Source organism: Peromyscus eremicus, chromosome 1 (assembly GCF_949786415.1).
Source record: "Peromyscus eremicus chromosome 1, PerEre_H2_v1, whole genome shotgun sequence".
NCBI classification, from domain to species: Eukaryota; Metazoa; Chordata; class Mammalia; order Rodentia; family Cricetidae; genus Peromyscus; species Peromyscus eremicus.
In genome coordinates, this window is record NC_081416.1 from 194810228 (window position 1) to 194827434 (window position 17207).

Below are 17207 nucleotides of genomic sequence, written 5' to 3' on the forward strand. Positions count from 1 at the left end.
TAAAATGTCCATGGACAGTATCCCATTTATGTGTCTTTTGGGTCATGGCTCACATATCATTATGAGTTATTACTGTTATGTCCTCTTGGGGGAAAATCTCCTGGAAAGAAGATAGTTTTTGAATCTTTGCCAGCTTGAAAATGTTTACTCTCATGTGTGAATACTATCTTTGTTGAGCACAATATTCTAAAACTAATGTTCTGTTGTTACTGGAATCCTTTCTTATCTTCTAATACTTAGGATTTCTTAACAGAAACCAATGCTGTGTAGGCTCTCTATTTTTCCTTAAGGGCTTTTGGTTGAGCTTATCATTATTCTTGGCATCTGAACAATATAAGGCAACGGTATGTCTTTAATCCTGCCTAGATATTGGCTGTGTTCTTAGAAATAGGAAGTTGCATACCTAAGTAAATAGTGTAATGCCACTGATAACACATTGATAAGTTATTATAATCTGTCTGATTTGTTTGCAATGAGAACATATAGAATATGCAGGAGCAATTGATGGTATAACCTTTAGCCCTCTTCGAATATTTTAAAATCATATATATATTTATCCTGAAGAATATGCTAAGAGATATATGATCTCTGTATGGATCTTTAAGGTTGGTGGTTTTCTGATTGTCTATGATGAAGAAAGATATTTTGTTATTTATAGCATTTGCATGTAAATTGATTATCCATTGCAATCATTTTTATTAGACATTGCTCATCAGACCAGACCCTGACCCCATTAGGTATGTTTTTGAGGTAAAGCAAAGGGACATGTAGTAAAGAACTGCTTGTCTGTGACTGAATGTGGACAGTCTTCATGCATTTAGGTAATGCATTTATTTATGGCCCCCAAATCACTTAACCTTTTATAAACCACCTTTATGATTTATCTCTAAAGGCAAATAAAATGGAGTTTTGACTCTACTTCCATGTTGATTGTGTCTGATGAGTTTCTTTTTTTTTTTTTTTTTTTTTTTCTTCTTTTTTCGAGACAGGGTTTCTCTGTGTAGCTTTGCGCCTTTCCTGGGACTCACTTGGTAGTCCAGGCTGGCCTCGAACTCACAGAGATCCGCCTGGCTCTGCCTCCCGAGTGCTGGGATTAAAGGCGTGCGCCACCACCGCCCGGCTGATGAGTTTCTTTAACAAATTTCCTGGTTTAAAATAAAAGCTGGGGTTGGGGATTTAGCTCAGTGGTAGAGCGCTCAAGCGCAAGACCCTGGGTTCGGTCTTCAGCTCCGAATAAATAAGTAAATAAGTAAATAAATAAATAAATAAATAAATAAATAAATATAAGCTGTGTCTTTAAAGGTGTATGTGTAATTCCAGTACTCAGGAGGCAGAGGCAGGAGGGTGAGGCACAAGGGTGAGCAGTTCGAGGTCATTCCCTGCTACATGGTGAGTTTGAAGTCAGCTTGGGATACATGAAACCTTGTCTCAAAAGAAAAATAAAGCTGCAGTTGAAAGACTACAAAATCAACTTTACCTATAGAAATTTCCCAGTATGAATCCTCCTACATTGAATACCTAGAGCAAGAAGCAAGAATACCTAGAGGCTTTTTTATATTGATTACACAACATGGTTCTCTCAGTATGAGTTCTCTGATGTTGCCTCCTAAAGGCTGAGTGTTGTCTAAAGCCTTTTTCCATAATGACTAATGACTAATGATCACCTCCCTCAGTGCCCCTCCCCAGTGTATATTTCATGATGCTAGAAAACAACATATCCACTTACGGCATTTTTCCTCTATATGACTTTTGAAATGTACTGAGAGAAATCTTTCCTGGGAAAGACTCTTCTATACTTAGCACATTTAGAAAAAGTCTGTCTTCTGAGAGTTTCCTTACAGGTCTAAAGAGCTGTGCCTTATGGAAAGATGTTTTTACATTTATATGAATGCTATCCAGTATGACTTCTCTAATGTCAAAGTATGCTTCATGAAGAGATTTTTTTTTGTTTTTACACTTGGGCCGTCTATAGTGTCTGTCACTGGTCCATTCTGTTGAGTCAAAGATGGTAGGAGCTCTGTATAGCCATTACCATATTCCTTGTATTTAAATAGGCTCCTCCTCCAGGAACTATCCTGCAAGTACTGAGGTTTGTGTTACATGAAAACATTTTTTTGGTGCATATATTTAATTTACATGATTTCTAAAAAAACACACACACAAATAAAAAACACCAAAAAGAAAAAAAAAAAAGTTGTGGTGGAGCATACCTGGAGGGAGAGGCAGGAAGATCCGAAATTCAAGATCGTCCTCTATAACTCATTTTTAACAATTCAGTGTGTTAGTCACTAGTATTCTACTACTCCCTATTCTCTTGCAGCAAATGCAGTAAATAATTATTCTGCATAAAATAAAATTCAGTACGTCACATTCCCTTTCCTATTTTAAGATTCTGAAAGTTGGATAGTGTATATCCCCTAGGTTGTCATCCCCACCCCAAAATAGTGTTCTAATAGAATCTTCAATGTTTATACTTCCAGTGAATTAACTTTTACAAGTGGAGGGCCTTGGAAAAAGATGTGTGTGATGGTTAATTTTTTTGTTTGTGAAATACGTATTTTTAATTATGTGTATGTATCTTTGCATGGGTATATGCATGTGAGTCCAGGTGCCAAAAGAGACCAAACTATAATAATATCAGATCCTCTGGAGCTGGAATTATAGGTAGTTGTGAACTGTAAGATGTGGATGCTGGGAACCTAAATTGGGTTTCCTAGTAAAGCAGGAAGTGCTCTTACCTGCTGATTCATCTTGTGGTCCCTAACTTATAAAGATATTGCCAGGTTACTTTCAGAGATGACCATTCCCAATTCAGTTTTCCATGAGTAGTGGAGGAAGACTACGTTAGCTCTCCTTTTAATTTTTCCAGTCTGATGACTCAGAAAGCATTTACTTTTGTTATTTTATTTTTTAATTAGATTTTTATTTATTATTGGTAGGCATGTATGTGGAAGTCAGTATACTTTTATGGAGAGGATTGGGCATGGAAGCAGTGGTAGAATAAGAAGCAAGAGGCGCTAGGCGGTGTTGGCACATGCATTTGATCCCAGCACTCATGAGACAGAGACAGGAGGATCTCTGTGAATTCAAGCCCAGCTTGATCTACAGAGCAAGTTCTAGGACAGGCTCCAAAGCTACAGAGAAACCCTGAGCTATTTTTTTCAATATGGTAAAATGGTTCAATTTACATTTTGCAATATGCAAAATGATGAAAATACATCAAATTGATAGAAACATATTCTATAAGGTTAATATATTAAAACACAAAGCTCAGGATTTGGGTATATTCCAGTGGTAGAATGATTGCTAAGCATGTTCAGGGCCCTAGATTCAATCCCTAGCATGTTAATAAACAACTGTAGCATGCATTGGAACTACTTAGAAAAACTATTTTTCTACATCATTGATTTGTACATTTTGTATTTGGTTGGTAGTCAAAGATAGCCGTGTTTGGATTTTTTTTTTTTTTTTACCGCATTCATTCCTATTTATTATTTCAATTTCAAATCAAATCTATATTGAGGGGGGTCCCTGTGGTTATCCAGGCAGGGAAGTGAACCCGAGACCAGATGAGAATGAAAATCCAATTCAGATTGACTTTGTCAGCATGGATCAGACTTTGGGGAGTCTAATGCCAGACAGTTAATTGTCTTCATATTTAAAACAATTTGGGAAAAGATTTCCAGGCAACCATCAGTCCAACCATTCCAATTTTAGGGGCACAATAAAGCTTATGTGTGACTGCATAGAGACTCTTTTACAAAGTACATGTGACCATGACGATGGGTTCTATAGCTGAAAGGCCTAGAATCTAATGTGAAATCTAATAGCATAGAGGTCAACAGGCCATAACATCTCCCTTAAGGATGAGTAATGGTCTAGGGAGAGAAGAGTCTGAGATAATCATTCTCAGGAGTTAGGGTGAGGTCTGTCCCGTCAGATAACAAAACAGTCACCAGGTCATTAACAACCTCCACTCTCAGCTTTCAGGATGAAATAAAGGTATTTGGTTTTTATCTCCTCCATTGAGGAGACACACCTGTGTGATTAACATGCCTGGTTCTCTTAGTGCTTCTCCGTGAGTAGAATGGCCTCCCCCAACACTATATCATGTTAGCTGTTTTGTTCTTTTTGTTTGTTCGTTTTCCTCTTTCTTTTTGTTTGTACAGGTCTCCTATAGTCCAGGCTAGCTTTAAATTCCTGATTGTTCTGCCTCCACATCCTGAGTGTTGAGATTACAGACATGCTCCCACATGCCCAGTTTTTTTGTTTGTTTTCCTTATAAATGTTCTAGTGCCTCATAATTAAATAATTTTGTTTTATTATGTCAGGGTCTTACATATTGCAGGCTGTGGTGTCCCCTAAGCTCCTGATTCTCCTGTCTCTACCTCCCAAGCGCTGGGACTATGTACTACCATGCCCTGTTTAATACTTCGTTTTAAATCTTTCACCCTTGCTAGTAAGAATATTTAAAGCTTTGCTTGTGAATTTGATATTTCTTCTATCCCTCTAGACAAGTATACAGGTGAACCTAGGAAAAGTATCTGTGAGACTGTGGTGATCTAGGGTTTACTCTATCAGTTGTAAATCTTGGTAGACATTGCAACAAGGATCAGCAGTGTCCTTACATGAACCACTACTCCAATCAAAAAGTAAAACATTAACGTTGCTTACTACCTGTGTATTCTATCATAGAATCATCTTTACTCCAAAGGTTTACAGACAGGTCTTAGTTATTTTTCTATTGCCACAAGAAAACACTATGGCCAAGGCAACTTATGAAAGAAAAAGTTTAATTTGGCCCTCTTGGTTCCAGAGGGTTAGAGTCCACGTTGAGGAGCATGGCAGCAGGTAACCCATTGGAACAGGAGCTTAAATCTGATCTACGAGCATGAGGCAGAACAAGAGAGACACTGGGAAAGGTTTGGACTTTGAAACCTCAAATACCACTCCCAATGGCCTGCAACAAAGCCTTACCTCCTAATCCTTCCCAAACACATCCACCAACTGGGTACCAAATATTTAACCATGTGAGTCTATAGGGGGGGGGGTCGTTCTCATTCAGACCACCACAAGACATCCTAACTTCAGTTGCCACAGGTTCCTTTCTTCTTTCTTTTGGGTGTGTGAGTGTGGGCTCACCTGTGCCATCACGTGTATAGAGATCAGAGGACAATTTTGGAGACTATGTTGAGGCAGGTCTCGTGTTCCTGTACTTGCAGTACGTACTCCAGGTTATCTGGCCTTAGAGCTTCCGGTGCTTCGTCTAACCTCTTCCCATCTCACTGTGGCAGTACTGACATCATATATGTGTGCCACTGTATTGGGCTCTCCCCTTTTTATTTAAATATGGTTCTGGGAGTGGAACTCATTGTCAGGTTTGCATAACAAGCACCTTTCCCCACTGAACCATCATGTGTCCTGTTCAGTTGTTTCTGAACCACTGACTCATTATGTAGCTTTGACTCACCTGAACCTTGCTATGTTGACCAGGCTGGCCTCCAATTCGAAGAGATCCTCCTGCCTCTGCCTCCCAAGTCTAGGATTAAAGAGGTGTGCTACCATGCCCAACAGTTCAATGTGTTTTGAATACAGCTCTATAACCATCAACAGAACCAACACAGAATACTTCTATCACCCTAAAAAGTTCCTTTGTAGCAGATCTGTCTTCCCACTCACAACTCTGGTATTATTTTGTTTTTGTTTTTGAGACAGGGTTTCCCTGTGTAATTTTGGTGCCTGTCCTGGATCTCACTCTGTAGACCAGGCTGGCCTTGAATTCACAGAGATCCGCCTGGCTCTGCCTCCCAAGTGCTGGGATTAAAGGCATTTGCCACCACCGCCCAGCTTTTTTTTTTTTTTTAAATTTGAAGAGATCTATTTATTGTTATTTTATGCATCTGGATGTTTTGCCTTTATGTCTATGTACCACTTGTATGCAGTCCCTTCAGAGGTCAAAAGAGGACAACAGATCCCCTGGAACTGGAATTACAGACAGTTATGTAATCAAACCCAAGTCCTCTGGAAGTGCAGCCAGTGCTCTTATCTGCTGAGCCATCTTTCCAGCCCTATTCGGTTTTCTTTAAAAAAAAAAAAAAGTCCAAAACTCATGTGCCTCCCCATGGGAGGCCTTGCCTTCTTGTGGGGGAGTAATGGGGGTGGGTTGGGAGGGAGTCTGGGGGGGTGGGAGGAGGGAAGATGGGGACCTTTAATTGGTGTGTAAAATGAATGAAAAAATTTTCTTAATAAAAAAATCCAAAACTCTAGCCAGGCAGTGGTGGCACACGCCTTTAGTCCCAGCACTCAGGAAATAGAGGTATGCAGATCTATGATGAAGCCAGCCTGGTCAACAAATCGAGGTCCAGGATAGCTGGGGCTAAACAGAGAAACCTTGTCTTGGGGAAAAAAAAATCCAAAACTCATTTCTTTTTGGTGTTCAAAATGGAGAAAGCCAATTATAATCTTTTTGTTTGTTAATCTTCATTATCAAATTGTGAGGATTTAGAAACACCTAGGATGTTGGTGATATATACCTTTGGGTGTTTTCAAGGGGGGATTACTACTAACAAAGTGGGGGTGAGCCATCCTGAATATGAGCAACACCATCCCTTGGGCTGGGAGCCCAGACAAAATCAAAAAAGCCAGCCAAGAGTGCCAGCATTTCATTTTCTCTGTTTCCCAGCCTGAGATTCTGTGAACTGTTGTTTCTTTACATTATATTCTCCCTGCCACACTGAACTGCACACACCTTCTGAAATAAGGAACCCAAACAAACCTGTGCCCTCTTAGGATTTTGTCAGGTAAATGGAAATGTGATACATTTTCTCACTGGCTACATAGAACTGGACAAATATAAAAACAACCATAAAAACAAGCAAAAGCAGATGATCTCTTTATTAATAAGGAGCATACTTGACATGGTGGTTGTCTTACCTTTCTACTGCTGTAAAGAGACACCATGACCAAGACAACTTATACAATCAAACACTTAACTGGGGGCTTACTACAGTTTGAGAGGGAGAGTTCATGACCATCATGGCAGAAAGCAGGCAGGCATCGGACTGGAGAAGTAGCTGAGAGCTTGCTTATATCTGATCCACTGGAATCAGAGAGAGAGCTAACTAGTAATGACAAGACTTTTTAAACCTCTAAGCCCACCCCTAGTGACATACCTCCTCGAAGTCCACACTGTAGGCCACACTTTTTAATCCTTTTGAAACAGATGTTCAAATATAAGTGCCTATAGGGGGCTATTGTTATTCAGAAGAACACAGTGGTGCATGCCTGTAATTCCAGCGCTAAGGAGGAAGATGTAGGGGAAAAAAATCACTTAAAGTTTGAGGTCAGACTTAGTGACATGAGACCCAGTTACAAACAAAAGCTCACCACTCTTTCATTAAATTATTGATCTGTGTTTTATAGAAGTATGGTTTTGGCTTTTTAAAGGCCTACTGATTCTCTCTGTTCTGACAAGTGCTGGGATCATAGGCATGCTCTACCATGCCCACCTTGAATTTTTCTAAAAATCAGAATTCTGTATGTAAACAAAATCGAGAACATTTATTTCTTTTCAATACAGTTTGTAATGCTGGGTGTCGGTTGTCATGCACGCCTTTAATCCCAGCACTCGGGAGGCAGAGCCAAGTGGATCTCTGTGAGTTCGAGGCCAGCCTGGGCTACAGAGTAAGTTCCAGGAAAGGCACAAAGCTATGCAGAGAAACCCTGTCTCGAAAAACCAAACCAACCAAACAAACAAACAAATACAGTTTGTAACTTGTTACTACTGATTTCTAGCTACTGATAAAAAACACATTTGCTAATTATCTAGAATCTTTAACTGTTCTTTTAATTGTTTTTAAAAATGTAGCTTGAGCCTGAAGAGATGGGGAGAGAGAGGTTAAGAGCACTTATTGTTCTTCCATAAGGCTGGGGTTTAATTCTCAGCACCCACATGGCGGCTCACAGTCTGTAAGTCCAGTCTCAGGGAATTCGACACCTTTTTTTTTGGCACTGCATGCACATGGTGTATATATATACGCAGACAAAGCACCCACACAGATAAATTAAAAAAAAATTAGCTTATTACCACCTATGACCGTCAATAAAATAGTGTATTTGGCTGAATGCTAACATTTTTCCCTGTAAATATATTTTTGTTAAGTTCTGCAGTACGAAAAAATAAAGCTCTATGGTGGTGCAGGCCTTTAATCCCAGCACTCGGGAGGCAGAGGCAGGTGGATCTCTGTGAGTTCAAGGCCAGCCTGGTCTACAGAGCGAGTCCCAGGACAGCCAGGGCTACACAGAGAAATCCTGTTTCAGAAAAAATAAATAAATAAATAAGGCTCTATAACGAAATCGTAAACATCGGGAGAACTCAGGGGAGATTGTCTTGTATCCAGAGCCAGCCCTCTCAAAAGATAGAAGCATGGAAGAACATGAATATCCGTGAGTCCTCAATGCCTTAGAAACAACTACTTAAATAAAGGTAAAGTAACGTTTCTTCCCTATCGCAATGCCTTGGGTGACAGGCACAGGGCATCTGTCTCTCGCCAGCCATAGGGACCAGTGAACCGTGCAAAGCTCTTAAACCAGCAGCTGTCAAGAGGCTGCTGAACCTCCGGGGTGCGCGCGCAGCCCGATCGGAGTCTGCGCATGCGCAGTCGCCGCGAACATGGCTACCGCGGACCGACAACAGTGAGTCCTTCCGCGCCTCGGTGCCGTTTTCTGCTTCAGCTTCCCCGTTGTGCGGGTGGGAATCGAAGGGTATTGGTGGGCTGGCGTGCAGTGTGTCTGCGCTGGGTTTCACGGGGGGCGTGGGTGTGGCCGGGGACGCTGCTGTCTTCGCGCGTGTGCACGCCCCCGGGTCGGAGAGAGAAATCCCATTCTGGCTGGTGTGAACGCTCCGCCGCGCTGCTATCGGGTGAGGTTGTCCCGGTCCTTTCCTCCGTGTAGGACACCTCCGTATGGACCAGGTGGCCTTGTCTCGAGCACGGCCCTTCCCGGAGGTTTTGCAGAGATCCTTTGGGCGCCCGGGCCCTCCGAACCTGCCATTCTCGTGCTGAGGTGGCTGCCTGGCTCCAGTGGGCGGGGCTGTTTTCCGTGGAATCTTCTAGGCAGTTTCCCCTTCTCTCTACTGATACTTGCAAAATAATATATGTGTGTGTTTATATAATATATTTGTACTCAGGTAGGATTCCCTCCTCCAGCTGCTTTGTAGCCATTTCACTATCTCGTCCTTGGTTTTCAGTGGTTTTATTTCCCTGTAAAAGCACGCTTTTGTCCATCACCCTCCAATAACTTCCCTCCGTTCTCCCTCTGCCTTCTCCTCCCAGCTTTTGTAATTTGAAAGATTTCATACCCACAGCTAAGTTGCAGGCATAGTTTAGTGACAAAGCTGAGTGTGTGTGTGTGTGTGTTTGGTTTTGAACCAAGCACCTTGTATGTGCTAGGCAGTCACTATCATTGAGCTCCATCTTTTATGTTTATTTTAATCATTCTAAGGTTTATGGAGATACCTCTTCCGTAAGTCTTTTCGCCATCATTTTATAAATGTGTGTGTGAGAATTTGTGTGAATTAGTACTTAGAATATTTTCCCATCTGAAAAAGCAGTAAAAGAAATATGCACTCTTGTCAGGCATGATGATGCATGCCTGCAATGCCAGCACTTGAGAGAGGAGCAGTTCTACACAAGCTAGCACAGTCTCATAACTGAATTTATTTCCTGAATTTTTAATGTACCATCAAGGTGCCAGCTGGTGAGTAGTCCAATAGATCTGATCCTGGTGGGCTCAACACACTTAAAAAACAACAGCAACAACAAAAAACCTGGCTATGTGGGCATACCATGTAGTTTATCCTCTTAAGGTGTACAGTTCAGCATTTTTGTTGCTATTTTTGCTTGAGACAGGGTCTCTCTATGTAGTCTTGACTGGCCTGGAATTTGCTATATAGACCAGACTGGCGTTGGACACAGAGATCCACCCACCTCTGTTTCCTGGGTTCTGGGATGAAAGGCCAGCATCACCATGCCTGGCAATTTTAGAACGTTTTCACCGGTTACCACCCCAAAGAAAACCCATACTCACCCCTCCTCCCCAAAGGAAACCCATACTCATTAACTGTCACTTTTATCTCCTCCATCTCTCCTTGCTGTAGCCTTTTTTGTCTGTTTTGGAGATTCATATAACTAGTTGTAGACTCTGTGGTCCTTTGTGTCTGGTTTCTTTGACTTAGAAAACTTCTTCAAAATTCATCCATGTTATAGAATGTATATGTACTTTGCTCAGTTTTGTAATACTCTATGGATTTTTATTTCTTCAGTGTATTTTGTTTTGGATGTCACAAATAATGCTGTGAACCTTTTAAAAATAGATATATGTTTTTCTGTCTTGTGAAATAGCTACATAGAAGTGGGCCTGATTACAACATCTTAGTGAATACGAAGTGATATCTCATTGTTGCTTTGAGTTTTTCTCGTGGCTAGTGATATTGAGCATCTTTTCTTTTGCTTATTGTTTACTTGCAAGCTAGGAAGTGACCCCTTCCCTAAACCTGACCATGGTTTTGGTTTTCCCAGACTCCAGGACTGTGAGATACAACTTTCTGTCACTTATGCCATGAGACTATTGTGTTTTTTGATTCAGAAAGCAATCTAAAGCAAGACAAGATCTTTGCTTTGTTCATTTAAAAAATGTGGGTTGTCATATTTATTTATTTATTTATTGAGGGGCAGGGTCTCCTTTCAATTCCTGTTCCCTCCCTCCACCTCCCTTAAATCCCCCTCCCCTCATCCACTCCTCCTTTTAGAAAGGGTAAGACCTCCTTTGGCAGTCAGCAAAACATGCCATATCAAGATGATGCGGGACCAAGCTCCTCTCCCCTGCATCAAGCTTGAGTGAGGCATCACACTTTAGGGAATAGGTTCCAAAAAGCCAGCTCATGCACTAGGGGCCCCACAAACAGACCAAGCTACACAACTGTCACCTACTTGCAGAGGGTATACGTCAGTCCCACGCAGGCTTCCTAGCTGTTGGTCTAGAGTTTGTGAGCTCCCATGAGGTTGGGTCATCTGTCTTTGTGGGTTTCCCCATCATGATCTTGACCCTGCCTTGCTCGTATAATCCTTCCTCCCTCTTTTCCGCTGGACTCCTGGAGCTTGGCCCTGTGCTTAGCTGTGGATCTCTGCATCTGCTTCCATCAGTTACTGGATGAAGGGTCTATGATGACATTTAGGGTAGTCACCAATCTGATTACAGGAGAAAACCAGTTCAGGTATCCTCCCCACTATTGCTAGGAGTCTTAGCTGGGGTCATCCTTGTGGGTTCCTGGGAGTTTCCCTGGCCCTAGGGTTTCTCCCTAACCTCATAATGGCCTCCTCTATCAAGATATCGCTTTCATTGCTGTCCCACTCCGTCCCTCCCCCAACTTGACCATCCTGATCCCTCATGTTCCCATCCTTCATTGCCTCCCATTCAACCCCCTCCCGCCCCCAGTTTACCCAGGAGATCCATCTATTTCCCCTTCCCAGGGTGATCCATGCATCCCTCTTAGGGTCCTCCTTGTTACCTAGCTTATCTGGGGCTGTGGATTGTAGCCTAGTTATCCTTTGCTTTACATCTGATACCCACTTATGAGTGAGTACATACCATTTTATACCATGTTTGTCTTTTTGGGTCTGGGTTGCCTCACTCAGGATTTATTTCTAGGTCCATCCCATTTGCCTGCAAATTTCTTTTTTTTTCCCTTTCATTTTTGTTTTTGTTTTTTGTTTTTTTTTTGTTTTTCAAGACAGGGTTTCTCTGTGTAGCTTTGCGCCTTTCCTGGAACTCACTTGGTAGCCCAGGCTGGCCTCGAACTCACAGAGATCCGCCTGGCTCTGCCTCCCGAGTGCTGGGATTAAAGGCGTGCGCCACCACCACCCGGCTTCATTTTTCTTTATTAAGAAATTTTCTACTCCTCATGCTACCCACAGATCCCCCCTCCTCCCTCCTCTCAACCCCCAGCCCTCTTTCCCAAGCCACCCCGCATCCCCACATCCCCCAAATCGAGGTCTCCCGTGGGGAGTCAGCAGAGCCCAGCACACTGAGCCTAGGCAGGTCCAAGCCCCTTCCCACTGCACCAAGGCTGTGCAAGGTGTCATACCACAGGCACTGGGTTCCAGAAGCCTGCCCATAGACCAGGGACAGATCCCGATCCCCCTGCCTGGGTGCCCCCCAAACGGTTCAAGCCAAACAACCGTCTTCTGTATCCAGAGTTGCCTGCAAATTTCATGATGTCATTGTTTTTTTTTTTTTACCACTGAGTAATACTCCATTATGTAAATGTACTACATTTTCTTTATCCATTCTTTGGTTGACGGGCATCTAGGTTGTATCTTGGTTCTGGCTATTAATAATGCTGATATGAAAATAGTTGAGCATGTGTCCTTGTGGTATGATTGAGCATCCTTTGGGTATATGCCTAAGAGTGGTATCTCTGATCGAAAGGTAGATTGATTTGCATTATTTTGAGAAACTGCCATGCTGATTGCCCAGAGTGGCTATACAAGTTTGCACTCCTACCAGCAGGGGAGGAGCGTTCCCCTTACTCCTCGTTTTATTTTTAAGTCCTCTAATATTTCTTGGGATATTCTTTCCCTTTAAAAATACGTTTTTCATTTATTACACATAGGGATTGTATATAAATGGAGTATAGTGTGAGAAGTGAACTCACTAGCATTCTGTTTTATTCTTTTCTTTTAGTCAAGTTAATAGTAGGTGGTAAAAGTATAGTCATAATTTTAATCATACATAAAATGCCTCAAATTTTACATGTTCAAGCATTTTTCCCCCCTTTTTCTTGTAAGGTGGCAAAAGTGGTGGCCAAGCTTGAATTTTCTTTTTAGTGGAAGAGCAAGGTGCATACAGTGCATACAGAATTGTCTTTGCTCTTCTGAATTTGTTTTTATTTTACTCTCACTCCTGAATCTTGGTGAACCTTGTAGTTTTTCCCTTCAGTAATTTGAAAGAAACTCTCCATCATTCTTGGTCTTCTACTTTGCTATTAAGTAATCATGACCAATCACCTTGTTTCATCGTCACCATTACTGGTCTTTTTCCTTCCTTCCTTTCTTTTCTTTTCTTTCTTTCTTTTTTTTTGGTGGGTGGGGGGAGGTTTCGAGACAGGGTTTCTGTGTGAAGCAGTTCTGGCTGGCCTGGAACTCACTCTGTAGACCAGGCTGGCCTCAAACTCACAGAGATCCGCCTGCCTCTGCCTTCTGAGTGCTGGGATTAAAGGCGTGCGCCGCCGCCGCCGCCGCCGCCGCCGCCGCCGCCGCCGCCGCCACCACCACCACCACCCAGCCCTTCTTTTCTTTTAAGATCATTCCATAGGGTGCTGGAGAGATGGCTGAGTGGTTAAGAGCATTAGCTGTTCTTCCAGAGGACCTGGGTTTAAATCCCAGTCCTTACATGGTGGCTCACAGCCATCTGAAACTCCAGTTCCAAAGGATCCTATACTGTCTTCTGGCTTCTGCAGGCATCAGACATGTATGTGGTACACATATAAACTTGCACAGAAGACACCTATACGCATAAAGTAAAACAAAAATTATATAAAAAAGATCATTTCATAGGTATGTATAGGTATTAACTTGTTATTATTTATCCTTACACAGTATTCCTTTGACCTGTTCTCTGAGAGAGTTACAATGTAATGTCACTTCTTTTGAACCTGCTCTTGGCTTCAGCCCTTGACACCCATTTGAACTCCCTATTTTAAAGATATGAATTTGAAAAAGAAAACAAGTAAAATATACTCACTTAGCCTATTATCATTTTTCATTTCCCCCCAGATAGATCTGTGTTTACTTAATTTGTCTTTTTTTTTTTCTTTTCAGTATGGAACATGAGACTGAAAATAGTAGCTCAGAATGTTTCTGAAGAAGAAGAAGACGTTTCCTTTGAGGTAGAAATGGAAGGATTTAAAAGAGAGGAATCCTGCCTCCCCATTTTAGGTGACAATTGGGACTGTGAGAACCAGGAAAGAAATTTAAGGCAGTCTCCTTTAATTGATGAGAAACCAGGGCCTCAGGAAGCAAATTGTGACCATCTTGGTTTGGGGGAGCATTTGAGTACAAATCCAGCCCTTCTAGCAACAAATGGCTTTCATGTTCATAACTCAGATATTAAAACTTTTGATTGTGAGCAGACCTTACATAGTTGTCCCCAGAGTTATACAGTGAGGGGAACTGGTGATAGTGATGCTTGTGAAAAAACTATCCACTCTTCCATGGAAGTCACTCAGCCTATAAGAAACCAAATGAGAGACAAACCATATAAATACGCAGAAAGTATTAAATCTCTAAACCACTTTACTACTCCCCTTTGTGATAAAAAAATTAAGAAAAGAAGCAAGAAATTTTACAAAGGTAAGGACTTCGGGGACATTTTGGCCCTGAGCTCATCTCTTAATGAAAAAAGAAGTCATTCCATTGAGAAACCCTATAAATGTACTGAATGTGGCAAATGCTTCAAACGGAACTCTTCTCTTGTTTTACACCACCGAACTCACACTGGTGAGAAACCTTATACCTGTAATGATTGTGGAAAATCATTCTCCAAGAACTACAACTTGATTGTACATAGAAGGATTCATACAGGAGAGAAACCCTATAAATGCAGTAAATGTGGGAAAGCTTTTAGTGATGGATCAGCTCTGACACAGCACCAGAGGATTCACACAGGTGAGAAGCCTTATGCATGTCTAGAATGTGGAAAAACTTTCAACAGAAATTCATCCCTGATTTTGCATCAAAGAACTCATACAGGGGAAAAACCATATAGATGTAATGAATGTGGGAAACCCTTCACTGACATCTCTCACCTTACTGTACATCTCAGAATCCATACTGGTGAGAAGCCTTATGAGTGTAGCAGATGTGGAAAGGCTTTCCGAGATGGCTCATACCTCACCCAGCATGAGAGGACACACACTGGAGAGAAGCCTTTTGAATGTGTAGAGTGTGGGAAATCCTTCAATCGTAACTCTCACCTCATTGTGCATCAGAAAATTCATTCTGGGGAGAAACCCTATGAATGTAAAGAGTGTGGGAAAACTTTCATTGAGAGTGCATACCTCATCAGGCATCAGAGGATTCACACTGGTGAGAAGCCCTATTGTTGTAACCAGTGTCGTAAACTCTTCAGGAACATCGCTGGACTTATCCGGCATCAGAGGATTCATACTGGTGAAAGGCCTTATGAGTGTAATCAGTGTGGTAAAGCTTTTAGGGATAGTTCCTGTCTGACCAAACACCAGAGGATTCACACTAAAGAGACTCCATACCAGTGTCTGAAGTGTGGAAAGTCCTTCAGGCAGAATACTCACCTGGTAGTACACCAGCGACTTCATAACAGGGAGGGTCCCAGCCAGTGTCCTCATTGTGGGAAAATATTTAGAAGGAGCTGGTGTCTTGTCCGACATCAGAGAACACACATTAAAGAGCAGCCTGTGGAAGCTTAATGAACGTGGGCCATATTCTTCTTGAGTGAACAAAGGAGATGTATCTTCATATATGACTTCCCTTGTTAACAGAAAAGAATTTGAATATGAAATATTCTATTATCCCATTAATTCTGTTATTAGGGAACTCCTGAAGAGAGGATTGAATGGTAATCAATGTAGAAAAGGCTTCAGGGATGATTAAGCCTATACCAAACATGTAGTGCATACACTGAAATAAAGTACCCAGAAGTGAGGATATTTCCCTAGAAATACCCATCTAACTTTACATCAGGATACTTAAATTGGAAAGAACCTGTGAATGCATTCAGTAGCTAATCAGTAGGAGACATCTTTAATAGAGAGTATCACCTTATTGTATATAAGCAAATGATGATTAGACTCTAAGCTTCTAAGTTTAATTAGGAAGAGAAGCTTTTGTCAGGAGGTTTTACTGTCTTTCCTGTATCCGCAAAGGCAGGCATAGTGGTGAGAGGTCTCACACAATGCCCCACAACAACCACAGGGTTTAGTTGAGTTTGCTGTTTGAATGCACTTCTGTTTTATGGTGCTGCCAGAACACTGAGGACTCATTTAATGAGGCGAAACTGGATGTAAGAGTTGCTTGTGATTGAAATGAATTTGTCCCTCTTAATACTAAAGTACTCTCCATGATGGAAAGGGCTGCTTCTAAGGAATAGAATCCATTGCTTTAGTTGTTGAACAAGAAAACATTGACTTGTTGTATTTCAGTTATCACTTGCCTTCATCATTGTTGGTCATTTAGTACACTAATTTATTTAGAGTTCAAGTCCTTTGAAGCAAAATCCAAAGGTTTTGTTGCCATACTAAAAATACTTAAATCATTGCAAAAGAAGGCATAAAATAGATCTATTGTTATTACAGTCGTGTTAAGTGTGTTCATATTTGGCTATAGGTTAGCAGTGTATGATGGAAAAGATTTAATGGCTTTCTTAGGGAACTACAATTGTGTAATTTTACCTTTTTATACATTTTTATTTAATAATTTGATGATGTATATAGAAGTGAAGCTAAAAGGAAGTGAATTTGGTGTTTTCTTGGATCTTTGCCAGTGGATAGAGGCCAAAGATATTGTTAGACATCCTACAAAGGCTAGGTTATGGTTACAGGAAGCTGTAAGGTTCTACAGGTGTATATAAACAGAAGCTTCTCTGGAATCAGCATCCTGAGCCTAGAATCATTCCTTTTGGAACTTGGATTATAAAGATTATGGCATTGTGGAGGGAGAGGCTAGGGAAGAGAAAGTTACAGAAAAATCTGGATAATCCAAGCATCTCCTTTCTCAGTGCAATGCTGGCTGAATGAAAGCCAGACAATTTGTTGACAGCTTCGAAGGCCTGTGAGTAGCTCTCCTGGTAATTTTGACTTGATCCTGTTTTCTATCTTCTGCTTCCTGTGGAGGGGGAATCTTAAGTCTATTTTGAGATAATGAAGGCTGTTGAGTAGATTCATAAGGAAGTCAAACATCTCACTCTTCTGTATGGATGCCCTTCTTTGACAGGAAGAACTATCATATGATGGGGATGGAGAGATAGTAGTTAAGAGCACTTGTTATTCCTGCAGAGGACCTAGGTTCAGTTCCTTGCATCCACATGGTGGAAAAGCTATTGGTGCCTGGTAGATAGAGGCCAAAGATATTGTCTGATTCCTACAAAGATAGCCCCTGGAACAGTTAATTCATCTC

At 41.4% G+C, this 17207-nt stretch overlaps 1 protein-coding gene across 1 annotated transcript; it reads left to right on the plus strand.

The window, feature by feature from the left end:
* Positions 1 to 13791: 13791 nt before the first annotated feature.
* Positions 13792 to 16749, plus strand: Znf329 (zinc finger protein 329). Its single transcript, XM_059245148.1, has one exon. It carries the CDS (start codon positions 13886 to 13888, stop codon positions 15500 to 15502), a length of 1617 nt encoding a protein of 538 aa, XP_059101131.1. The 5' UTR covers positions 13792 to 13885; the 3' UTR covers positions 15503 to 16749.
* The last annotated feature ends 458 nt before the right edge of the window (positions 16750 to 17207 follow it).